The sequence below is a fragment of the Convolutriloba macropyga genome, chromosome 8, assembly GCF_964194025.1.
Source record: "Convolutriloba macropyga chromosome 8, txConMacr16.3, whole genome shotgun sequence".
NCBI lineage: Eukaryota > Metazoa > Xenacoelomorpha > Acoela > Convolutidae > Convolutriloba > Convolutriloba macropyga.
Genome location: NC_134475.1, coordinates 20138551 through 20165713, shown reverse-complemented (window position 1 = coordinate 20165713; position 27163 = coordinate 20138551). Strand labels below are relative to the sequence as shown.

The 27163-nt window shown below is 37.3% G+C and overlaps 1 protein-coding gene across 10 annotated transcripts in view; it reads right to left on the bottom strand.

Annotated features, from left to right (window-relative positions):
* The window catches only part of LOC142344563 (uncharacterized), a 74023-nt gene that overhangs the window by 4268 nt on the left and 42592 nt on the right, over nucleotides 1-27163 (bottom strand). For 6 of the 10 annotated variants that reach the window (XM_075396332.1, XM_075396333.1, XM_075396327.1 and 3 more), the window contains 13 exons: nucleotides 25209-25377; nucleotides 24200-24389; nucleotides 23127-23351; nucleotides 22438-22531; nucleotides 22243-22269; nucleotides 19007-19182; nucleotides 18557-18792; nucleotides 17610-17827; nucleotides 10394-11655; nucleotides 9117-9817; nucleotides 8487-8689; nucleotides 5104-5274; nucleotides 374-591 (listed from right to left, as the gene is read on the bottom strand). In XM_075396332.1, the coding sequence (XP_075252447.1) occupies nucleotides 374-591; nucleotides 5104-5274; nucleotides 8487-8689; nucleotides 9117-9817; nucleotides 10394-11655; nucleotides 17610-17827; nucleotides 18557-18792; nucleotides 19007-19182; nucleotides 22243-22269; nucleotides 22438-22531; nucleotides 23127-23351; nucleotides 24200-24389; nucleotides 25209-25377 (3890 nt within the window). Of the gene's footprint in view, nucleotides 1-373; nucleotides 592-5103; nucleotides 5275-8486; nucleotides 8690-9116; nucleotides 9818-9864; nucleotides 10191-10393; nucleotides 11656-17609; nucleotides 17828-18556; nucleotides 18793-19006; nucleotides 19183-22242; nucleotides 22270-22437; nucleotides 22532-23126; nucleotides 23352-24199; nucleotides 24390-25208; nucleotides 25378-27163 lie in introns of all 10 variants that reach the window. The other 4 variants (XM_075396328.1, XM_075396336.1, XM_075396335.1 and 1 more) reach the window with 4 other exon arrangements.

The following is a 27163-nucleotide window of genomic DNA, read 5'->3' as shown; positions in this document are numbered from 1 at the left end:
TAAAAAATAAATTTGGGCAGCTTCACCCGGATTGCAGGCTTTTCGCATATATTTGAACCATAGGATTCAAGTCGAAGAAATTAATTAGTTATAAAATCTTTGATCCAAAACTTAAGTAATGGTGGCCAGCTTGCACGGGATATAACTTGCCCAGTCGCCAAAAACTATTAGCTGATCAGATCCCGAGAAATTCTATCAGCGAATTTCACAAAAAACCATCAATCCCAGAGTTCTTGATATTTTATCTCTATAGTTTATATATTTGTGATTTTTTTTAAAAAAAAAGAGCACTATTGGGCCGATATATTTGAGTTTAAGACTGTATTTGATATTTGAAGTCTATACTCTTGAACGATTACAAACAACAGCATACCTGTTTGTTGAAGATTCACTTGCATTGTTGTTAGGACTGCTTCCACTGCTGTTACTCGTGGGCAGAGGAGGGATCGAGGAAGAGATAGTGGCCAAGGAGTTGGATGACGTAGCAGCTGCCATTTGATGCTGGTGGTCAGAAGAACAGGCATTACTGCCTGTTGTAGAATTGTTCAGGGTAGTTATGAATGATTGCTGAGAAGTATTGCAATTGGAGGGCTGAAATCAAACCATCCAGAGTAAGGACATGGATATCCAATCCACTCCATGATAGGTTTTATAGGCACGATCTGAATTAAATTTATAAATAATTCCCTCCCTGATCATAAAAAAATAGCCGGCAAGTTTCTGTATAATAACCGCAACTGGTTAAAGTTCACTGTAATATACACTGAAATCCCTGAATATGTTTCCTAAACTTTGGGCTACAGGGGCTAAAAACTTCGTAAAAAAGAAAGCCATAAAACAGAATAAATTGACCATTTTTTTTAATGCATCTGATTGGTAGTAACGTATTCGAAATTACTACTGATTTTAAATCCTTGGTTTGTATAGCCTGGTAGAACTAGAATTCGTTAGATTAAACGAAGTTGTTTTTTGCAAATATCGTTTCCTTGATATGTAATGCGTACGTTTATGCATGATTGGTCAGGAAGTTATCAGTTCATGAGAAGAAAGTTTCCAAATTTTACAAGCATCATTTTTCTTCAAAAAAAAACAGTCTCGAAGCATCGACTCGGATTGATCAGGTGCTGGTTCATTTTCAATACCTTCAATATGCATAATATATGAAGTCAAAGCCATTAAAAAATCAATTCAAAACATTGCCGGCAAATTGCCGGAAAAAAGCCGCCGTTGACCCGCTTGACACACATTGGGATTGAAACAGAAAAATTAAAAGATAGAAACTGACAAAATTTTTCTAAAGGTCAAAGTGTGTTTATTTGGTGTGCAAATTCTGCATAATCGGTAAGATTCTAAAATTACACTTAATTCATCGTCTAGACTTAAAGCTAATAAGCGGTAATATTAATGTCAGCTATCAAATGCTCTAATGAACATTGATAACCTAATGCACTATGACTTAGTGACCGGGCTTTATATGTTAACCCGTTTCTTTTCATTTTGCTCTTTTGACTTTGACCGTTTTCACTACACTGCGTAACTCAACGAGTGAAAGAACTTAAATCCAATCGGTTGACACAGCGAGTGAAGTAAGTCAGAAGTCAAACATGAAAATTGTGACATATGTAAAAACGAAAAACGTGATCAAAAGGTAAAGCGCATTGAAAAAAACATAGTAGGACAAGTCCTGACCTACAATTCAAAAAATAATTGATAGACTAAACAAAAAACTAGACCTGGAATGGACTATGACTTGATTGGAAAAACAATTTCTAAATCCTATCAAAAAGTCGAAAAAACAGAAAATCAAAGCTAAGAAGCCGCATGTGAACAAAAACCACTAGCTAAAAAGCAAATTTTTGTTCATACACCGTTTTCCCACTCTACTTAAAATTTAGAATGAAAAAATTCACGCAGCAAAACCACTCTTTTTCGCTCCATTTACTGTTTCGGCGTGACCAAAAACAGCTTCAATTCGACTTCAAAGAACATGAAAGGTGAATGATCTTGAACATAGCTGGAAGATTGCCAGAAAAAAAGCCGCAATAGCTTCGTAGATCTGCAGTCTAAAAAAACAGTAAAAAATACATACCAGAAAATTCGTCTTTTCATTGAAGGCTGATATGCTATTTTTTTATTAAAAATCTGTCTAAGTTTTTGCCGCCTCTATTAGCTGCTCTCAAAAAAACCTTCATTTAGAGTGACACACACACCCATTTGACCTCATCTCTTTAATTTAAAGTAAAGAAAAGTCAAATTCAGAGAAAGGAAGTCATTTTTGAGAGTGAGGTAAGTCAAGTTTGACCAAAAACTTAATCACGCGAATGAACAAAAAACTCGCTCCACTAAGAGCGAAAAATGAAGTCAGGCATGGAATTCAGTTGAAATTGCATGAACGAATGGACAAAATGTAGATTTGAATTGGTTGTGACGTCATATGGTCGTAACAAATACCTTGACGACCAAATAAAGAAAACCAAAAGAAGGCCAATAATAGCCCCAGCTATCGCTGTGTGGCTATTAATAAAAGTCAATTTCAAAGTGAGGAAGTCATTTTTGAGAGTCAGGTAAGTCAAGTGTGACCAAAAATTTAATCACGCGAATGGACAAAAAACTCGCTCCACTAAGAGCGAAAAATGACGTCACACACGCAATTCTGTTAAATTGCATGAACGAAAGAACAAAAAGCAGAATCGAATTGGTTGTGACGTCATATGGTCGTAACAAATATCTTGACGACCAAATAAAGAAAACCAAAAGAAGGCCAATAATAGCCCCAGCTATCGCTGTGTGGCTATTAATAAAAGTCAATTTCAAAGTGAAAAAGTCATTTTTGAGAGTCAGGTAAGTCAAGTGTGACCAAAAATTTAATCACGCGAATGGACAAAAAACTCGCTCCACTAAGAGCGAAAAATGAAATCAGGCATGGAATTCAGTTGATGAAATTGCATGAACGAATGGACAAAAAGTGGCTGTGACGTCATATTGAAATAAAAAAAAACCAAAAGTTATATAACAAATTACGACGATTGGTGCAATTTCGTTGCATTTTTCGTGCGTTTCAGGGCCTGAAACGCACAAAAAATGCAACGAAATTGCACCAATCGTTGTACTTTGTTACATAAATTTTGGGAACGTTCCCAAAATTTACGTAACAAAGTACGACGATTGGTGCAATTTCGTTGCATTTTTCGTGCGTTTCAGGCAAGGCCAATAATAGCCCCAGCTATCGCTGTGCGGCTATTAATAAAAGTCAATTTCAAAGTGAGGAGTCATTTTTGAGAGTCAGGTAAGTCAAGTGTGACCAAAAATTTAATCACGCGAATGAACAAAAAACTCGCTCCACTAAGAGCGAAAAATGACGTCACACACGCAATTCTGTTAAATTGCATGAACGAAAGAACAAAAAGCAGATTTGAATTGGTTGTGACGTCATATGGTCGTAACAAATATCTTGACGACCACATAAAGAAAACCAAAAGAAGGCCCATAATAGCCCCAGCTATCGCTGTGTGGCTATTAATAAAAGTCAATTTCAAAGTGAGGAAGTCATTTTTGAGAGTCAGGTAAGTCAAGTGTGACCAAAAATTTAATCACGCGAATGAACAAAAAACTTGCTCCACTAAGAGCGAAAAATGACGTCACACACGCAATTCTGTTAAATTGCATGAACGAAAGAACAAAAAGCAGATTTGAATTGGTTGTGACGTCATATGGTCGTAACAAATATCTTGACGAAATAAAAAACCAAAAGAAGGCCAATAATAGCCCCAGGTATCGCTGTGCGGCTATTAAAAAAAGACAGCACCCAATAAAATTCAAATTCTTTGAAGTGTAAAAAAATGAGAGCGCCTAAATAATAGCCGTTGAGAGGCTGACGGCGGCTATTAAACAACTGCCTAGCATCAGATGAATTGCTGTCAAACGACTGGAGAGGTGTTGGCTTTATTATATAGATAACTTGAGCTTAGGAAGATCAAATCCTGGGCGCGGGGATGGGGTGGCGAGAAAGGGGCACAATCGGGTGCGGCAGTTTGTGGCACTTCAACTTGGTCGAACAACTAGTTTGTAATTAACTCAAAAAAGACACGTGGAAAATTAATGAAAAGATGCATTTACATTGAGTTCAATTTTTACGTTGAGAGTACCACCTTTCCGAAGTTTCTCGCCCTACTTAGTCACCCTCTCGCACTAGTAAAATCTCACATTTGATTCAACCTGAAGTGTAAACAAAAAAATGCCTCAAAAGATTTTGGAGCAATCACATAAGTCAGATGAGTAAAACGAAAGCAGGATCTTTTCATTTTTCCCCCTCCCAGTTTAAAGAGTGCATATTATCTGGACCCCCAGAGCACGTGTAATATTTTACTATGATTTACTATGCTATGGCACAAGCTCTGCAAATCGGGGTGCATATCGTACTGAGGGAGAGCGCCAACGGAGATCACAAAATGCTGCGCAACATTTAGGATCTAAATAATTCCCCGAAGCCTCGCGTCTGAGAGCTATTGTGATTTAAACCTTGAAAACATAACCGACTAAACGTCGGAAGAATTGCTCTCGAACGACTAGAGGGAGCTCTAATCAATTGCAGCCTGCTTCAGTCGCTCAATAGTGGGCTTCAAAGTTCAATAGTGGGCTTCAAATAACCACATTAGAGGTTAACATATACCACTTTTAAGATTTGAAGTGGAAAATGGTACTAGTTTTGGCGCACCTTTCATTTGACTTTTAGTATAAAATTGTCGCCAATTGAGTTCAGCTGATTGAAATTGCGAATGAGAGAATTTTAGATCACGCAAAAAGTCAAGGGCGTAAAAATAACTCGATAAGTCAAAACGGTCAAGCAAAAATTTTGCATAAAAAAGACACACGTTCACAATAATTGCTTCTCTCCGAAAGCAATTAATCATTTTTCATTTAGGTAGGCACAATTCAAAGCATTTTTAACATTTAACCCACTCAAGCCTCATTTGTCTGATTCAACCCGCCCAAATACCTGAACTTTTTCTCGTAAGTGTAAAGACTATTTTATTTGTTTAACAAAATTTCAACGATCGAGTTGTGAATGAAACGTGAATTAACTTAACAATGAACGAAACGTACATCCGAGTCGTTTCCCGCGCGTATTGTGTATGTGACGTCATCCTGGCTGTTTGAATCCCCAACTCGGGTGCCAGCTTCTTCTGGCCCGTCACACTCTTCTGGAGCGACCACAGGCGCTCTAAATTTTTGTTGATGTTGCAAGTGCTGGGAACCTTGAGATCCCGTAGAGCTCTGAAATGACCAAGATAAATATGATAAATCTATTAAAATATTTAAATTGCCGAAAATAGGTTTGAAATACATTTGTTCCATTTCGTATAAAACAGAATAGAATCAGATTTAAAGGTGATCGGAGAACGTGGCATCCCGGAAATAGCTTCCATTGGGATTAAATCAGAAAAAGTAGAGACAATTTGACTGCTTTTTTGCAGGAAGTATTCTAACTTGATGTGCCATTTCATTGGTTCTTCTTAATTCAGCTTCTTAACAGAAGGCTATGTTAAATCATGCTAAATAGCCTTCCATCAACTGAACTCTGATAATCTACTGCACTTACATTGACCCGAATCTATCGTTTTATTTCATTTCTTTTCATTTTAACCTAAACCTAATTTACTATAATGCTAAAAATTGTTGAAAGAAAGGTAGGTGGAGTGGGGTAGATAGGAGGTCCGGTGGGTATGTGGGATAGGTATATGGGAGTTGGTGGGGGTGGAATGGGGGCTAGGTAGCTGCTGTGGGAGGCAACTGTTGGTGGGGGTCAGAAGTAGTTGGTTGGTTTTAAGTTTAGATAGGCAGGAGGGACTTATATGGGGCCAAAAAATCTCAATGTGACCTTTTCATCTTGAATATTACCAGAAGTTCATAGGTAACTCTATACATAACAAACTAAGCTACTCTGAAAGTCCAATGTTTAACAACAAGGCAACAAATTCAAAAACAGAGGATAATGCTCAAACAGACAAAACGAAGTCAAAATCTAAGTCATGAACAAACTTGCTTGAGTTAAAAAAAACTTGCTAAAAACCGATACTCCTCTTCCAGTTGTAAAAAGACCACAGGACTAAAATAATTGCTACAAACTTTGTTTGAGAGCGACTAAAAATTAGTTAAAGTGGTACATCTCAAAATCTGTACCTATATGATACTTGAAAAGTAAATGTGTCTATTTATCTTGCAATTCAAAAGTAAAGCTAATGGAAATTACATGATGCTTATGGCAAATAATTGAATGAAAACGGATAAAAATTGCAAGCATCGCCGAATTGGTCACAACTTGCCCTCAGCAACTTAACGAATTAAAATAATGCCATAGCTTGTTTGAACATAGAAAAACAAAAATTCATCATTTTACAGGAAAACATCTGCAAGTGACAAAATTGGAAGATGAAATAGAATTTTCTGAAGTCAATATTTCCAAAACCGTCCACAAAGGAATCAATCTGAATTGAACGAAAACAAAACAACAAAAAACATCTGGCAGATCGTCTGATAATTTCTGCGATAGCTTCGAAGACCTGCACTCCCAAAAAAATCACGATAAAAACAATTGGCGAGATGTCATTTTTATAGAAAGAAATATATCGCACATGCTTCTATTAGCTGACCTCAAATAACCTTCAGCATATACTCAGTTGGCCATATCTCCTTCAATAAAGTTAGCAAAAATCAATTTGCTAAGTAATTTTTGAGAATGAGGTGTCACGTATGACTAAAACTCAATCACGCGAATGAACACAAAACTCCCTCCAAAATGAATTAAAATGACGTCATTCAAGCAATTCAGCCCAAATTCCATGAAAAAACCAACAAAAAGCAGATTTGAAATCATATGGTTGCGTGACGTCAACTTGGGACGAAAAAAATTACACTAATGAACAAAAAACCCCTCATTAAGAGTGACAAATAACGACAAAAACGAAATTTAACTGAAACTGCATGAATTATTAAAAAAGCAGAATTGAAGTGACCGTGACGTCATATGGTTCAACATCAAATATGTTGACAAAATAAAAGGCCAAAAATAGTCCCAGCTATCGCTTTGCGGCTTTTAAGAAGACGAAGAACTTCAGAAGACATCTAAAACGGCAAAATTATAATTGCATGTCTAAAACGGCAAATTATAATTGCATCTTAAAATCTAATATGCCTAAAAACATCAGAAATGATCCCAAACGTACATCAACTTCTCATATATGCAGCAATAACCCCTCTGATAAACAAATTGAGTTAAAGCCAACAAAATGGCTTGAAAAAGGCCTATATTAACAAACTTTCTCTCGATTAAGCTAAACTTTTTGCACATAGTTTACAAAGTACAACTATAACCGTATGAACAAAATAACCGACCTATAACCACAAATTAGCAAACTTTGTTCTGTGAAACAAGTTTTCAAATTTTATTTCTTTCCTGGACTTCCAGGTTTTTTTTGCTAGCTCACCTATCAAAAACAAAAAAATCATAACAATCCTTTGAGTATTTAAAACAACCGAGCAACGTTGAGGAAATGCTCTAACAACCGGCGAGCGGTGGGCTTCAGTAGTAGCCAGCTGGTGCTTAGGGATGCTAGCATTAGAGGATGAATGGTGGGAGCGGGGATCTCAGGGGGGGGGGGGGGGGTCAAATATGTTGACAAAATAAAAGGCCAAAAATAGTCCCAGCTATCGCTTTGCGGCTTTTAAGAAGACGAAGAACTTTAGAAGACATCTAAAACGGCAAAATTATAATTGCATGTCTAAAACGGCAAATTATAATTGCATCTTAAAATCTAATATGCCTAAAAAGATCAGAAATGATCCCAAACGTACATCAACTTCCTCATATATGCAGCAATAACCCCTCTGATAAACAAATTGAGTTAAAGCCAACAAAATTGCTTGAAAAAGGCCTATATTAACAAACTTTCTCTCGATTAAGCTAAACTTTTTGCACATAGTTTACAAAGTACAACTATAACCGTATGAACAAAATAACCGACCTATAACCACAAATTAGCAAACTTTGTTCTGTGAAACAAGTTTTCAAATTTTATTTCTTTCCTGGGCTTCCAGGTTTTTTTTGCTAGCTCACCTATCAAAAACAAAAAAATCATAACACTTCTTTGAGTATTTAAAACAACCGAGCAACGTTGAGGAAATGCTCTAACAACCGGCGAGCGGTTGGCTTCAGTAGTAGCCAGCTGGTGCTTAGGGATGCTAGCATTAGAGGATGAATGGTGGGAGCGGGGATCTCAGGGGGGGGGGGCGTTTCTGAGGACAAAAAGTCAATTGGTCAGATGACAGTATCTATCACACGAAAGGTCGGTAGTACGAAAAATTGTGGATATGATCTTATATCTGACACGAAGGCAAAGTGCGCTATCCAAATTCAGAAATAGTATGAATATAGGTTGGCAGTGAAAGAAACTTCAATTGAACTCGATATTAAGATAGATTAATCTTACGTTGTGTTGTCGTCTAAATGACATGGATGGCATTAAGCAGTCGGTGGTTGATTGGGGTACAAACACATTCTCTAGGGACTCATTGGCTGCCATCTCGTCTGGAGTGTCCATAGTTGTCGGACTCTCTTCGTCTTCACCAGTTGTAGTTGTGGAACCCTTAGCTGATGAATTTCGACTGCTCATTGAGCCATCATCCCGATCTCCTTAAAAAGGTTCTGTTATTAAACATTCGAATACATCATACGTTAACCAACATTCAGAACAGTTATTGATCAAAATTGTTTACCCCACAAACACACACATAATTTGAACCATCTCTACTGGACACAACTTTGAAAATAAGTTCTGTCATACACTTTTTTATTAACTTGCTTACCTTTGTACAGCTTTTTGCATAATTTTGAACGAACGAAAATTCTATTTTTACAAAATTGGCTAGTCGTCCAGAAAAACGGTTTCATGGGACAAACAGCAACCAACAATATATTAAGGACATTCGCAAAGATGGAATGATTGGGAAAACACGATGACTTCACAATTACAGGAAGCGAGGGAACATTAAACATGACGGTGGCCAAAATTCAAACAAGCCCAAACCATTTCCACTTTCGATTCCCACTTTCCACTTACGAGTTTGGGAATCATTGTCACCACTCGGTAACGACATGCGTTTGCAGGCACACGAACAGTGCGGGGATTTGGGAGACTTCACAGTTTGTGACGTCATCGAAGCGTGACAAGATCGAGTCTGAGTGACAGGTTTGTGCAATACTGCATAATGTCCAATAAGGTCAATTGAGCTGGACTTGGTTGTGTTGTGGGAACTAGCACTGTTAGCCGGAGACGGCATTCCTTGATAACCGCTTGATCCTTCCGTTTGAGAATAAATCTTATCATCATCAGCGAATACAAATTGGTCACAATGTGAGCCAATTGCTTCAATGTCAGGAGTATGAACAAGCGCTGAAGTTGCGCTGTGATCACGAGATGATTTATCAAAAGGTGATGAACTTCGATGAGGAGTGGTGACGTTACTTGCTTGATTAGAGGCAGTGGTATCAAATGTGATAGGTGAGTTGGTGGTGGAGGAGGTGTTAGTTGCACACATACTAAGCTGCGTTTCGTTACTACTGTTGCATGCTCCATTAACAACATCAGCATAACAGGGATTCGCAACATTGTTAGTAGTCATGGCAGTGAACAGGAGAGGTAAGGTTTGGTTGTTGGTTATGATAGAACAAGACATTGGCGCAACTGTGGGGACACTCTGCTGCACAATTTTGAGGTTGTGAGTTGCAGCCACACAAGAACAACGGTGGGAGGGTTGCGTGCTAAAACAGGCTAAAACGTTAGTGCATACAATGACTAGTCAACTAACCAGGACCAGCTGTCTTTGTGCGATGTCTGTGACCCCTCGAGCTTCCTCGTTGCGATTCTGGAGCCCCTGAAGGCGGTAACTGCTGCGTGGAGTTTGAGTCTGCAGAAAATCGACGTTGTTTTCTGTTACGATGACGTCGACGATGTTGGTGGTGACCAGAAGATCCAGACGCTCCATTGGCACCCGCAGCTGAATGGGATGCATGGTGATGTGGAACACCTGGTTGCTGACTGGTGATGTCGAATTCAGATGGAAACGAAGAGTCACTTTGTACTCTGATTAAATTACTCTCAACTTCTGAAAGTTGACTTATCGCTCCGTCGCTACTAAAAGTACTCGACATTCAAGCTAACCAAGTTTTGCCCTATGATAAGGGCTAAGTGAGCTAAATATTCAAACACGTTTGCTAAGTATTGATTTACTGTTCAACTATCTCTTCCCTAAATTTGATAACTTTTCTGTTAAGTGATAGTAATAACTATCAATGCAATTATAATAATAACGATGCAATATATTCAATATGTCATACCTGACTGAATCAGATCGTCTCATTGACTGGGGATCTTCGCCTGTATTGAACCTTCCATGGCCGTCTAACCCAGGCACTACAGGACATGGCTCCGAATTGTACACATCATAAATAGGATTTGCTAATGTCATGAAGTCTCCGTGGCTCGAGGTCTGTCTTTGCTCGTTACTACCGCCAGTCGGTGTATGTGATCTGAAATTACGAGTTTCAGGAATTATCTGTACCGGCACAGTACTCGGCGACTTGGCAGTTGGAGTTACGGCTCCCAACATCTCGTCTCTGGATCCCATTGTCTCTTGTATAGTTTCACTGTTCGCGTACTGAACAGGCATTGTAGTCAGGTTCGCGACTTCAGAGGTTGGGGTTCTGGTCGCAGATCTCGATACTGCTTTGAAAGGCTCAACGGTTGCTGTTGGAATTTGACCAGCGGATGCGTTGTAATGGTCGGCTGCATCATAAAAACCACCGTTTGGTGACTGTGCCTTCCCAGCTGAGGCAGCTTGGTGAGTCTTGTTGAAGTTACTCAGGGAACTAACACCTAATCTTGACTTAGAAGGCTGTTGACTTTGCTGTTGCAACTGTTGAGTTCTCTGCTGTTGCTGTCTTGATTGGTCTGGATTAGGTCCTGCACTGTTCTGGAGATTTATAGTACTGTTTGATTGTGACGGATTGAGGCGAACCCTTTGCGCTTGTTCAGGCATTGCCGGTTGGAACGGACTGGTCGGGTTGGCTATTTGATGATGGTCCGTTGTGGGGGCTGCGGTCAGGCTAGAACTAGTAGCCGCCGGTGCCGAGTTCTTCTTGTGAGGACTTTGGTGGTTCTGGTGTTTATTACTCATTTTCACAACTTCCATGTTTTCGTAATTTTCCTCATAACAATCTCCAGGAGCGGGCGGAGGGTAATTCGGGGGTGGAGGCATCGAGAAACCAGGTATGTTACCCATTGCGCTTCTGTTCACGCCAGGATTTGAGGGATGCTTATTAGTCCTGGGCAAGGTGCTGTTAACATGGTGACTACTGTTATGCAATAAGGCAGCTGGTTGGTTGTAATAGGTATTCTCCATGAGATTTGAACCTCCAGGATGTAGCATGTCAGTGGGTGCTTTGATTCGCATGTGATCTCCGCTCATGTTGGGATAGTGTTGGACATTTGTAAGAGCGGCAGAGGATGCTGGTGGGTAGTGAGGGTAAAACTGACTCTGACTAGAGGAAGGTGGTTGAGGCTGTTCTACGCGCAACGGAATCTGAGAATCCACAGATGCCTAAAATAGGAAATTATAAATGCCTTTACTTCACAAAATTATTCAACAGCTTTTGCCAGAAGTTCAAAGATTGGCCAGATAATATTCAACGCTTCATAACTTTAACATAGCCGGCAAATTGCCGGAAAATAACCACCGTTGACGCGCTTACCGCACATTGTGATTGAAATAGAAGACAGAAGAGATAAAAACTGAGACAATTTTATTTCTAAATGACAAAAAGTGTTCCAATTTGACGTGTAGTTAGTTAAATTCTAAAATATGTTTGATTCAGCTTCTTAACTGAAGGCAATTAACCTTAATCCTAATGACAGCCAGCAACCGATCTAATGAACTTTGATAACCTAATGCACTATGACTTTTGATTTTGTTTTTTTTTTATTTTGCTCCTTTGACTTTGACCGTATTCACTACATTGCGTAATTCATTGTGTGAAAGAATTTTTAATCTATTCAGTTGAAACAGTGAGTGAGGTAAGTCAGGAAAGTCAAAGCGAATTAAAAAACATAGCAGGATAAGTTCTGAAATACAATCCAAATAATTTAATGAAAGACTCAAAATTGCTGTACCTGACCAGTAGACAAGTTGAAAAATGCCTGCCAAATATGGCTTCCGAAATTACAAGGAACAGAGAAAAACAATCTGCACGAGATAACAAAATTAATAGAGATGAAAGTGTACATGCTTTTAGATTCTGCGTCTTGAACAACGCGGTTTTCGTTAAAAAAAATGAAAATTGAGCAAAAAATTTGGCAAATATGAAAAAAACTTGCCTGCCATATAAGAGTCAATCGGAGAGACAGAACAAGGAATCAAATAAAAACAAAACAGAACATAGAAAAACCTAAGATTCAACACAGCTTCTTTTGTTCCAGTAAATTCAAAACGAGAATTGCTATATTCAAATTTACGCGAAAACGCAGCACAGAGCTCATAAATGGTTTTATTGATAATTTGAGCTCAGAAAAAATGAAAATAACAAACATTCTGACATCTTTAAAAAACGGAATTCATTGCAAACCTGTCTAATTCAGCTTACTTATCTCCTCAAAAGTCTTTTCCTTCTTGCTAAAATCTACAAAACTAAATTGCAGGCTAGCAGAAATCAGGCTGCACATATAAACCGCAAACAGAAGCCAGAAGTGCAAAACATATTTGGAAAAATTAGCCAAAACTGGAGAAAAGATTATCAATTTCTTGACGCTATCGATCTCAAAGCCAAAATTTTTATCACTAAAAGTTAAGCACTAAACTATGAATAAGCTTTGAAAAAGCTTCGTTGGCACCTAGAGGAAAAAAATGAAATATGAAAACCTCGAAAAACGACACCAATCAAAGTAGGAAAATTGCAATATTTGGCAGAGTTGCCAAATATCTGGATAATCTCTCAAAAACTATTTCGTTGAACTTCAAAGAAACTTCATAAGTAGCCAGTAACCTATCCTCGAGCCCTTGAAAATCTCAAATCTTATTGACAAGCAAAGCCTCAAAAATTCGTTTTAATAATATCTTGAAAACTATTAATTTTATTGAACAGTCGCCAAAATTTGTTAGTATCTTTCAGACCAATTTTTTGTTCTCTAGAAATCATTAAATAACCCACCCTCAAGACCCAGAATAGTTTCACTTGCCCCTAAAGTTAGGAAAACTCAAAATAAGACAACGTTCAAAAACATAAAATTGTAGAAACCAATACCACTTTGAGCGTCTACTGTGCATTACCAAACTATATAGCTCAAAATGGACATAAAAAGAAAGACCTATATCAACTTTGACCTATGTTACTAAAGAATAATAAAACGAAAATTTCGAAAATGAAAAGTGAAAATTGACAACTTTTGGGCTGAAAAATCCCAAAAATGATCTTTCAAACTTAGATATAGGCCTTCCCAGCAGCTGCAGCACTCTACGAACTTGAAAGACTACTTAACCCCGCTAAGTGCCCCAAATGAAACCTGATACCTTCTGGGCGTTACTTGTTTATCCCGTTTTGAAAGATCAAAGTCATGGAAAAATGTGTGCAAACATCTTCCGACAGAGCATCAACACAATCCAATTCTTGGATTGCAAAAACCTAGCCGTAGGATTCTGGAATCAACTCAAAAACCAATTAACCAACTCCACAGTCAACCAATAACTGATAAAACTAACTGCATCAGCATTCAATTTGAAACAACAAACAGGAAACAAATTCTACGGCAAAAAACAAATTAAAACATTTTCTTGGAAACTTTTCAAAAGATACGAATCCAAAAGCAATGTTTAGAAGAGAATTTCGGGTATTACATAATTGTGTTCAGCAAATCAATATCAAAACTTGACCAACGACACAACTCAAAAAATGAGAACACCCCACCAAAAAGAAGAAAATTAAAGGACAAAATCTGAGAAATCTTTTTATATTCTCAAAAAAATGCAAAGTATCACAACTGTTCTCAATACACATCAAGAAACAGTTCCTGATTCACCGAGCACCCACACGACACTCAAACGCAGTGAAAAAACTTAAAAATTGAGAAGTAAAAACAAAAAACGGCAGAATAATAAATCTATTCTATGAAATTATGTGCACTCCAAACCTTTATTGTTTTCAATTAGTAACAACAACTCTACCAGTAAACCTTATTGAACAACTGAGTATGAAAAATAATCTGAAAGGCAGAAAAACAGAAGAGTAGTTAAAAAGATAGGCAATAACAGAAAAATTAAGCAAAACTTTTGCGAATAAAACGGCGAAACAACAAGAATCGATCAAGATTGCATACAAAACTCTAATATATGCTTCACAAACATACAGTTACAGGTTCAGAAAAACCACTTTACCCGAAAACGTAAAGTAAAACCTAAAAAATGCATAGAGAAAGCCGCATGTGATCAAAATATTTCACTCGATTAGCTAAAATTTCTGTACTAATACTTCTCTCGCTCTCTCTCTCAAAAACGCAGCATGAACAGAAAATCACTCTCTCTTCTCTCTGCTCCTAAATCCCTTCAGCCGTTTGACCTAAAAACTTTGAGTCGTAAAAAATGAGAGTGCCTAAATAATAGCAGTTGAGAGGCTGACGGCGTCTTTTCATCATTCCTAAATTTCTCGACTAGAGAACAAAAATTTCAACTTAACAACATAGCTGGCAGATTGCCAGAAAATAGCCGCAATAGATTCGTAGATCGGCAGTCTAAAAAAACAGTAAAAAAGACAGACCAAAAAAATTCGTCATTTCATTGAAGGCTGATCTGTTATATTTTGATTAAAAATCTGTATAAGTTATTGCTGCCTCTATTAGCTGATCTCAAATAACCTTCATTTAGAGTGATACACACCCATTTGACCTTATCTCTCTGAATTAAAGTAAATAAAAGTCAATTTCAAAGTGAGGAAGTCATTTTTGAGAGTGAGGTAAGTCAAGTGTGACCAAAAATTTTATCACGCGCATGAACAAAAAAACTCGCTCCACTAAGAGCGAAAAATGACGTCACACATGCAATTCAGTTGAAATTGCATGAACGAATGAACAAAATGGCTGTGACGTCATATGGTCGTAACAAAAATCATGACGACGAAATAAAAAAACATAGCAGTACAAGTCCTGACGTACAATTCAAAGAATTTTCATTGACTAAACAGAAAAACCAGACCTAGAATGGACTAAGAGTGAAATGAGAAAACCATTTTTAAAAAATTCTGATAAAATAAGAAAAAAAACAGAAAATCGATGTGAAAATGCCGCATGTGAACAAAAAAACCACTAACGAGAAATGAAAATTTAATTCACACAAAAAACTAGGCCTAGAATGAGCTTTGAATGGATTGGGAAAACCATTTAGAAAAAAATCCGATCCAAAAAATTGAAAAAACAGTAAAAATCAGAGTGAAATTGCCGCATGTGAACAAAAAAACCACTACCGAGAAAACGAATTTTTGTTCAAACACCATTTTCTCACTCTACTTTAAAATTAGAGCGAAAAAAATTCACGCCGCAAAACTACTCGCTTTTTCGCTCCATTTCCTGTTTCGGCGTGACCAAAATCACTACTCCAATTTGACTTCAAAAATCATGAAAATGTGTGAACAGATCTTAAAAAAAACATAGCCGGAAGAATTCCGGAAACGACTCGAAGGAAAAACGAACGCCCCTAACAAACATAAAACCTAGTCTACTGATTGACCACAATAACTAACACAATGCTTATCCTACTGAATAACACTTATCACTTTAAAACAAAAAAAAAGAAGAACAATGAAAAAATAACTGACCAGAAAAGACGATAAAGCACGTGATAAAAATTTTACATTGAGTTGCAAGTTTAAAAACAACTTTTGGTGAAAACCCGTGAAATTGGTTTAGTTTAATTTTGTTGAATCACTGCCATTTGAAAAAAAAACCAAACACAGATTTCAAGTAGAATAAACGAAGGTAAAAGTAAGGAAATGAAAAAAAAAACAAAAATATTTTCTGTAAAGAAACAAAAAAAATTGGCCACAAATAATGAATCAAATACCATTATGCTGAAATCAAATCATTATTTCAAAAAACTTTTAATACTACATCTGGTCAAGTGTCCACCAATCCAAATCAATGTTTATTTATATGAGTAAAAACGAAGAACGAAAAAAATAGAAAAAAAGTTAAGTGTTTAAGAAAAGTTAGTGATATTTGTCATTGAAAAGTGCACTAAATATATTACAACAAAACCTCTAGAAAAGCTCCTATCAAAAGCTAGACCGCTAAAAACAAGCAAAAAGCAGACAATCAGAACTCAGCAAAAATTCCAAAAAAAACACGAAAATTTGCGGAACTCTTCATAAAAGTTACTCAATTATCTTTAACAAAATGATTCCAAACTGAAATCAAAATCATCAACACGCATCAAGGACAACTAATTTGGACTATAGGCATCCCCAAATGCTACAAAAAAATGAAGAACACAAAGGGCATTTAAAAAAAATTGAAAAAAAAATCATAGAAAAAATTGAGCTTTTTTTTAATTTCACGGGAGCACATAGACCCAAAAAACGTTAATTGGAGCGATTTAGTACTGGAAGACTTCGAAAACAATAGGAAAGTCGAATAGGCTGAAAAATTTTTCCAAGTTTAGAAAAAAAACGAAAAACAGCAAAAAATTAAGAAAAATAAATCAAAATTTTTCAGTTTATTGTCATTTTTCTAAACAAAAAAAATCGTTTCCAACCTAAGAGAATGTAATCACTTGGTATCTAAAAACTCAGTCACTAACATGCGTCTATTCAAAGCCATTACAAAGCATTATAACAAAACAAAACGCAAAAAATTGCTAAAATTCGCCGAAAATTCAGGAAAATAGCTGAAACACCAGCAAAATGGTATAAAAATCTTATTAATGACCAAAAACTTGCGAACCACTATTAAAACAACCCTAAGCATCACACAATATCATAATCAGACCTCTAAACCAAAAAAATAACAAAAAAACGGTTTTAAAAAGCCGCATGTGAACAAAAAAATTTCGCTCGCTTAGAGAAAATTTTTTCACACATCAATTTATCGCTCTCTCAAAAACAGCGGTATGAACAAAAACCACTCTCTTTTCGCTCCACTCTTAAGTTTGTTCAGCACAAAAACCACTCCAAATTTTTTCACGCGTTTCATTTCCCGCTTTAAAAATCACTCCAATAAAATTGATTAAAAAAAAGGACTTCTCCAATACTCCTCTTCGAGTCGTAAAAAAAAGACAGCGCCCCAATACAATTCAAATTCTTTGAATTGTAAAAAACCAAGAGAAGGCCAATAATAGCCTCAGCTATCGCTGTGCGGCTATTAAAAAAGATAAAATGAGCATACAATAACACTGCAGCAAGAAAATTAAATTTTAAGACTTAAAATGGTGTTATACTTTTCAGATAACCATATATTATGGCCATGATGGTGTTATCATATGCCACAAAACAACAGTTTTTGATGTAAATGGAAGCTTACCTGTCTGACAGGCTGTGCTGTGAAGTGGTTATAAGGATGAGACTGTTGCTGCTGTTGATGGAGATGCATTTGCTGTTGAGCCTGGCTGACATTTGGGGTCATGGAGGAACCCTGGGTGGTCATGGGTGGGTACTGCTGATTAGGGACAACTGGGGGTGTTCCAGCGGTCATCATCACCCCTGCTCCAGGTGGTGCGTAACTTGCTGGTAATGCACCTGCTAATGAACAACTATAATGAACTCCGCCAGAGTCTAAACGGAAGTTAACATATTCACAGGTGACTCAGAACGTATTAATGGTTAATATTGAATGTTCATTGATGTTCATCAATTGTAATTGTTCACATTTGAAACATGAAGCTTTGAAAGCAGGCATTACGGATACCAGAATTTGCACAAGGGATTTCTTTCTGAATTGGGTAAAACCACGGACCACTGACTCTAGAACCCGAAAAAAGCTCACTCGATAGTTCAGTATTGTTTGCATCATAATTCAAAACAAACTGTCCAAGGAAAATTAACTGAGCTGTGCCCGTACCGAACTCCAAGTGTTAATCAGTACTGGGCAATTGTAAATGCAGGTCTCCCATGTAATATAATTTGCTCGCTTTCTCGCTTGAAATTTGCTTCCTTCAAGCCTATTAGAACAGCGCAAAAGATATGCTTTCAACAGTCACGGTGGCGCAGTAAGAAGGACAAAGACCTAAGGAGATGGAGAGCATAGGATCCCCGTACGGAACTTTATTTTTGCACTTGTATTTAGACTTGCCAAGTCTGACAAGTCTTAAATGTGTTATGATCATAGCTCTGAATCAGTACTGATATCTAGACTTGAAATTAGACTTGCCCAGTACTGATATTGAATTGGCGTTAAGTATGGGTGGTTTAAATATCATTTTACTGGGCTGCAAAATGTGAAACCTTTGAGAAATTCTGCACATCACCTACCCGCTAACATGGCTTGTTGCATCATGGGCTGTGGAGACTGGTTGTAACTACGAATGAACGCCTGATTGGGCATCACGGGAGCAGCAAACCCTGGATACATTTGGGACTGGTGCTGGAACCTGTGCTGCTGGTAAATAGTGTGAATTATCTGAGCCAGACTGCGGCCACTCTTGGAGGGCGAGGCTAAGCTGGCAGCTGTGGAGCCCGCGAGTGGGTTTCCAGGCATGTTTCCCGATCTAAACAAAAGGCAATTAGAGGCACGCTCTTAACGAACCTTACTTTTTTCAAATATTATTTGACTAAGGTATGAAATCGAAACCTAACGAGCCACACAATGCTTAGATACAACTCTTGAAGTTTCACTCATTGCAGGAATGGAGATCAATTACCTAATCTGCATTCGACTGTTTACCGCAGTTGTTTTGGATAGAGATGACGGTATAGACATACCTGGAAACAGATGCGACAGAAGATGAACTGGAGTTGTTTGAATTTGAGTTGTTGTCCTTGATCTTCTGCAGCATCCGGTGGATGATGGCACATTCCTTGGCCACATCAATAGATCCAGGCTCCACTGGCCTCTCTTGTTGACACAACTTCTGCTGCTGTTGACTCAGGTAGTTGTTCTGTAACAAACAAATACTGAAGATCATGTACGAATAATCATTGTCCTTGTTAGAAAACGATCCGAAAATTGTTGCAAGAAAGCAAAATCTCAAAAACAAGACTTGCTACTATTACTACCCCGTTTTTTATGAGAAACTACAGACTCGATAAAAATAAAACTCAATGGATCAAATCCTTCGAAAATTATTTTACCTAAACCACGACTGTTTTCAATACAAAATTTTCGGGAAAAAATTGACATATCTTGGAAAGCCACTTTTTATAGATGTGAGCGAATTGAATCAAAAACAACCAAGCAAATACGCACAGGCGTTTCTGAAAAATTACGTTATTGGTTTACTAAACTAGACATTAAAAAAACAACTTTTGGTTAGCTAACCCTTCGGTTTTCAAAATTCAACACAATAGTTTTACTGCTGGGGATTGCTACTCATTATTTTTTGTTCACATTTCTTCTTCATTAATAGGTTTACAATATAATTTATCTTCCCCACAAATGCACTTAAAAGCGATCCATAGGGGTCAAGGGTTCCTTCCGAAGTGCAAATTATATACTCAATCAAAAATTTAGATAATGTAAATGAGTATTCGTACGTGTAGTTAAGTAAACAAACAAGCAAAACTTACGACAACAAAAAAAAACTTTTAAATCACATCACCGTTGAAACGTAGCCAAAAGATTGTCTATAAAAATAGCCACGATATACCTCTTTGACCTTTGTTGGGAAAATGGGGATAAATAAAATGACAATATTATTTTCTATATATCTAAGGGTAAGACGCGGAGTGTAATTGTTATATTACTCGTGCGGGAAAAAAACTGAGAACAGACCTCTGTGTAAATTAATTTTCAGACACGAAAACTCGCCAATCCTCACGAACTAGAGCACTTAAGTTTAGATGCGTTTAATTGATCCTCAATTAGTATGTTTTTTTTGTATATTCAATAACCTCCTGCAGAAGTGAAGTAAGTCAAAACCTTATAAAACTAAGCAGTATACTCTAATGAAATTTGAAAGCTTAATAACTAATTCTTTTTAAACATCAAGTCTTACTACTCGGGCTTCACGGTTTGTCCCGTATCCTTTGAGTCCGCTTTATGACCTTGAACGTATTCGAGTAAATTTGTTGAGAATTCTAAATTCCATTTAGTTGAAACAGCGAGTGAGGTACGTCGAAGTCAAAATGGAAAATCATGGTCGAAAGGTAAAACGATTTTAAAAAGGAGAACGCAAAAATCATAGCCGTTGAGAGGCTGACGGAGGTTATTAATCAGTCACAAATGAAAAATCCACATGGTCGGAAGAATCATTGTCGGAGCCGACGATTGAAACCTACAATCAGATACCATCTCTACTGCTTCGCGGCTGGTTTATCGACGGCATGTTTTTACAACAGTAAACTTTTCAGTTTTCAAAAGTTCAGTTGCTGCTCGGTCAAAATTTAAACATTCGGCTGGATCTTTCCCCCCAGTTTTTAAGCTTAATTTCAATTGAGCAGCGAAAATATAGTTATTCCTAACAATGTAACAGAATTCGCCATAAATTATTTTCCGCAGACGAAAAACCTTAAAATCGAGTTCTTTTTGATCGAGTTTTGAAGAACATAACTGACTAACGGCGGAAGAATTGCGCTCGAACGACAGGTGGGAGCCCGAAATTTTTACAGCCTGCTTCAGTCGGGAGGTAGGGAGGTTTCAAAATTAAGGAGTAACTAAAATTACTAAGAGGGGCTTAAAATGACGTCATTAGAGGTTATTATATATACCATTAAAACCACTGATAAAATTTAAAGTAAAAAAATAACGCCAATTTCGGCGCACTTTTCATTGTACTTTTAGCAATGAACTGCCACCAAATGAGTTCAGCTGCTGAATGACACTTGTGAACAAGAAAAATTTAGATAACGCAAAACGAAGAGTCAGGGGCGTAAAAGAAACTCGAAAACTCAAAATGCTCAAGCAAAAATTTTGCAAAACAGCCGATAGAGTACCGGAATCGGCTCGAAGAGTGGTGCAATAAAACTCTTCACAAACTCAAATAAGAAATAAACATAACCGACTAACGTCTAAACCTCTAAGAACCGCCCTTCACACCATAAGTATAAGTCTCCAAAACAGTTTCTGTGAATCACCTACCAGTTTCTGTGAATCTGTGGCTCTAAGAGCACTTAACGCCCGCTGGGCACTACCTGTTTATCTCGTTTTGGAGGACTACAAGTCAAATGAGTCAGACGAAAAAAGACCGACAGGACTAATATATTGCTACAAAATTCGTTTGATAGAAATTGAAAACAAAGCAATATATCGCAAGAAACCACCAATTCTTAGTTAAGAATGTGGACAGGTGTGTGTTTGTTGCGGGGGGGGGGGGGAAGAGACGGGGTTAAATAGGTGTAGGGTGTTAAGTAGGCAGGGGGTAGATATGTGACCAGGGGTTAGGGGTCTATAGGGGATCGGCAGGGGGTTAGCTAGGTAGGTTGGTCGGTATTTTACAAAGGTAGGCGGGAATTACATGGGATCAAAATGGCCTTTTCACCTTGATTCATATTCTTAATTACTATACATTACACACTAAGCTGCAGTTAAAGTCTAATGTTCGAAAGCAGAAGTTTTTAAAACAGGAACTTTAAACAGGAAAATGTTCTAAAAGAAAGAAATCAAAATTTAAGTCATGAGCAAACTTGCTTGCGCTTAAAAAATCCGTTCATTATAAGTACTCATAATTTCAATTTTTGAGAAATTTTTCGACCGACAAATAAAGTTTTTCTGGTATTAACCAACTAGATCTGATCTATAGTGCAAGGCAAAAACAGACACTTTAGCATTCATTACTCTATAGCATTAATATAAACTTAAGCCTCTATGTAAACAATTATTTCAATTTCTGTTTTGAAAAACTTTATGTGAATTAATTACAAATGAGATTAATATTGACTCGATAGAGCATAATAACAAAGTGATAAAGAACCATATGAAAACAGTAAAATGCTTGAGATGATGAATATCCATTTGAGGAGCAAACTATATTTTTTGATTGTATGGAAGATTTTTGTCAAACCTCATTTTCTTCTGTTTTGGAGTTTGCCTAGAAACAATTTCACGTTATATCCAACTCTCCTCGGAGTTTGAAATGTGTTGAGTATTTCAAAATTCCCATTACCCGTCATCCAATATTAGCATTCGGTTCCCAAAAAATGCAATATTGCTTTGCTCGGCTGTTAGTAGTGACTTGGATAAATAACAGTCCACTCACTTGTGATATGTCGTCTAGGAATGCGCGCATCTCATCCGAGTGGGCTTGCATGAAACTATTCATGAACACCATGTAGCTCTCCTTGTCACCCAGTCTGAAAACAATTCGCACATTAGTCCCTAGTTTTCACTATTACAGATGTGAACCTGTATAAGAGAGGTCCAATGCTCTTGAAAACATTGTGAAGTAAATCGTTCAAATGGCATTTCACCTCATGACAAAACATTGTCAAAAAACCTGGTACATTTTACACAATATTAATGCACTTGAGGAAATAAGAAGTATCACACAGTTGGTGATTCATCTGTCTTTCTGAAAATTGAAACTGTCAGAAAGTTGGGTAAATTTTGGGAATGTTGGCACATACGGTAAATTTGAATTTGTATATTTGCCCATTTCCTGATAATTAAAAGCTCTAGCTCAGCCATGGTAGGCCACCAGAACTGTATGTAAGCGTAGGTGGGACTAAGCAGGTACAATTGCTGCAAATTACTGACTAATTTGCTCACCATTACACAGCTAGTCTTGCTCTCAAACAGGAGCTTCTTTTATGACATTATCCCGTTCTTTCTGATTCCTCAATACTGCTCAAGCCAACTTAATATGCGCGCACGTACAAATGTCAACATTGTGCAAAATTTACGTTTGGTTTAACTTTTAATAATCTCATTTCAAATCTTCAAACTTACAGTGAGAAGTTTGCGAGTGCCTGGAGGAGTTTGGCGACCAACTTGAGTGTGCGCACAGTGTCATCGGGTGGGTAGGCGTTATGAAGGCCGAAGAAGTTTGGAGTCATAATGGCCGGACACAGGAACCGGAGGAAGACTGAGCCAGTGATGATGTTGTCTATCACTTCAGGCGAATAGCTGTTCTGCAATCGATTCCTTATCGTACCAAACACTCGCTTCATCTCCCTATAAAGACAATTAAAATCTATCAAACATAGCCGGCAGATTGCCGGAATAGCTGCGAAAGAATAGACCTACGTGCCATATAATAGAGATAGAAACAGATACAGATCTAAATTGAAAAAATCGACGCCGCTCAAAAAACTAGGTAAAAAAATTTAGCGATAAATTAATAAAGCTTGCTAAAATTCATTCCGCAGAAGCCTCTTATTAGGGACCTTTACTGCACATATGAGTTCCTTTGACCTTAAACAAATTCAAATTAAACTTAAGTTTTAAAGTGCAAAAGTCATTTTATTGAGTGAGGTAAATCACTTGTGATCAAAATCTAATCACGCAAAAAACTTTTGCTAAAGAGAGTGAGAAATGACGTCACGCGCGCAAACGCCGTTAGTGAGAGGAAGAAAACATTCAGAAAATTTGACTTTTTCAGCTTCGCTGTGTGAACAAATGTAAAACGAAAAAAGAGCGTCAGACGACGAAACAAAAAAAAACCAAGAGCACCGCAATATAGCTACGCTCAGCTTACAGCTTCGCAGCTATAATAAACCTAAAAGATGATCATGATGATGATTTAAACACTTTTTACGATCTCAAAATTGAAATCTTCTCAAAATACACTTGTGTGACTCATTTTTCACAAATTGGCCCACCATTCTTGAACAGTGTTTTTTGACAATGAAACAACACCTGGCTTAAACAATTACCTCAGTGGCATATATTAAAGCGAGGACTAGATAGATACATTGCCATCAGTAATAGGCAATGTCTTGCAACACAAAGACTCGCAACAATTATTGTCGTGGTGTCAAAATAAAGCATCAATTTTTGTGAAACTTTTTTCTTCGACTAACCATGGAAATTTATCAATAGATTCTCTAATTTGTCTCCAAATGTCTCCGCATAGGTCTTCGAATTTCCTCTGCTGTTCATGCAATTTTGGAGTGAGCATGTGGTACTTCTGGGGATCAATTTCGTACATCTCATTGCTTTCATAAATAGATTGGATTTTCTGTTGTAAAGTTTCTTTGAGGTACTTGGACCCTAAAACGACCATTATTTTCTGTTAAAATTTCTTAGCAATTATAAACAGGCACCATATGAATTAATATTCTTAAATCAGGAAATCAAATAATGAACAAAATCGACTAACATACGGCGAATTGCTTTCAAACGACCGGCGAGCGGTTGGTAGTGGTGGTGGTGGTGGTGGTGGTGGTGGGGGGGGGGGGGGGGGGTGATGATTGAGTGGGGGGTCAAACTCTTCACGCCACAAAATTGTCATCTCAAAACAGTTTCGGTGAACTGCATTCATAGAGAATGGTTAGAAGTAGGGCTCTTAGAAAACTTAACGCCCTCCGAGCGTTACCTGTTTATCCCCTTTTTTGAGGACGAAACGGCAAATGAATCAGACAAAAAATCGCATAAAAAGACCACAGGACTAATATAATTGCTAAAAAGTTGAAGTTGGAGAGCAATTAATCAGGAGAGAGCACCAAATTGGCCACTGCTCAGTCAAGTGCTGCCTCCGCAGTAAAATATGAATTAGCTCTTATAATGTGGGTAATGAATAAACTACTGCTAGATGCTAATTCTGACAGTAAAAAAAAATAAGGCGGACTCCACTTAAGGTGATTAAACCAATTCATTGGTTAATTTCTGTTCACTGATACGTAAAAAAGTTCGAAGGATTTTTAGTGTTCATTCTAGATTATCCGCTTATCTGCCGCAAATCAATCGGAAACAGGTAAAATTACGGAAGTGTCTTCGAAGCAATGTATTCTATATTGAACAACATATATCGAAAGAGAGAGACATCTAAAATTTCTATTACGAATCATCATACTGGTTGACGGAACTAACCAATGAATTTGAGGTATGCCTCCATAGACTTGGTGGCGAGGGAGTTGCCCCTGAAGACCATTCTGGGGTTGGCCTCCTTCTTCAGTTCGTACTCGATGACGTCAGCAAAGAAGACGTCTATTTTATCACAGTGATGTAACACTTGAATCAGAGAGGTCGAAAAGTCCTCCTGCAACACAAACGAGAAATAAGTAGACATTAAACTGAAGCAATACAGCCAGAACGTGCTACATACACTAGCTCTCAGCAGCCAAGTGTTTGTAACCACAAGAACTAGCTTCGCAGTTTAAATTTAAATTAATGCAGCCTCAATAGGCTGACTCCTATAATGATTCCGAGGTACGAGCATAAAATGACAACCAATCAAGCTGTCAATACACCCGAAAATTTTAAAAATTAATTTACTATTGCAATCTGGAATCCGTTTACTTTACCATCAATTCGACCTATAATTAAGCTGAACAGGCTCTAAGAGGGTTGCACTAACTTAAAGAGATTGATATTGGAACGTTATTTCCATCGACTCAGATCACTCGAAGAAAAAATACAGGAAATGATGACGAATTCAAGCAACTCTTCTGAAATGAGGTCAATCCAGCATGGCATTGTGAGCAATGTCAAGGATGAAGCTGTTCCTTCCAGAAAAACTACCATACCTGCTGAAACTTTAATCTCCTGAGCAACATAGAATTTCTAGGAATGACAAAATTTGTAGAAACCATGTAAAAAATATGATATGACAAAAATTATAACCGTTGCAAAAAAAGAAGCAAAACATGCCAATTGAAGAATAGCTGCGAAATTGACATGCCTGGCCCACTCGCTGAGAAAACACACATTTAATTTACCAACCTTTTCAAACATTCCAATAGGGGCAAATATCTAGCGCTGCAAGAATCGCTCTCATATGATGAACGTGAAATTTCCAACGTGAATCACCAACGATAGGAACTTCCAAAACAAAACATAAATCGAATAAATTTGGAGCAGTTCTTGTAGCACTCCAACGACACGCCGGGGCTCAATATAATTCAGCTGAGGCTCAGTTTTTAAATAAAACCATTTTGGCGCATTTATGATATTTTTTAATATTAAACTACAGCGAATTCGGAACGAGAGCACTTTCTATCACGCAAAAAAAAGAAAAGCGTGATAAAGTCGTTCGAAAAGTCCAATCGCTCAAGGAGCAAAAAAAGTTTCTGGAATGAAAACGGCCCGATTACTGATCCGCTTAAATATTTGAATGTTGTTTGTCGGAAGAGTATTTGAATTCAAAATATTGCAAGAAACTTCCACGATTCTAGCAAGACTTCACATTCAAAAGGTATTTAAAATAAAGTCAACTGCTGATCGAAAGTAAAAAAAAATGCCATACACGACTGAAAAGCGTAAATCAGACTTAAGGGTTTTAAATTAGACAATCAATCAATTCTTAAGTATTTCCTAATACTGTTTTCATGTTTTGCATAAGCCAATTTCTGTTAATTGGTGTTCTCCGGAACTGAAGAACTCTTGCTTCAGCTAAATTGGAGATCTAATTTTCATGAACTTAAAAACAATATTTTAATTTAAAAATTCATCTCTTTTGTTTTTAATTTCTGCACATAGCATTCCTTTCTAGTTTTCTGCTGCCAGCAGTAGTGGCTCCTGGAGAGCCTCTAAGTTACGCATTCAAAACCTGGTATTAAATCGGGTTTTCAGGTAATAAATAATTTTTCGGGTTATAAATATTTAAATAAAGAATCCGACTGCAATCGGAGAGAAGTCATATAAATATTTCAGAACCCTTTACAGACTAGAGACGATGAATTTTCAGACAAGAAGTCGATCTTCTGAACTAGTATTTTTTTTCAAATAACCCCTTTTGCGCAACGTTTCTCGAAAAGACAGTAAAAAAATTAAGATTTAGCTTCGCCAGGTTTTCGCATCCGAATACAAAAGTGAAATCAAAATGA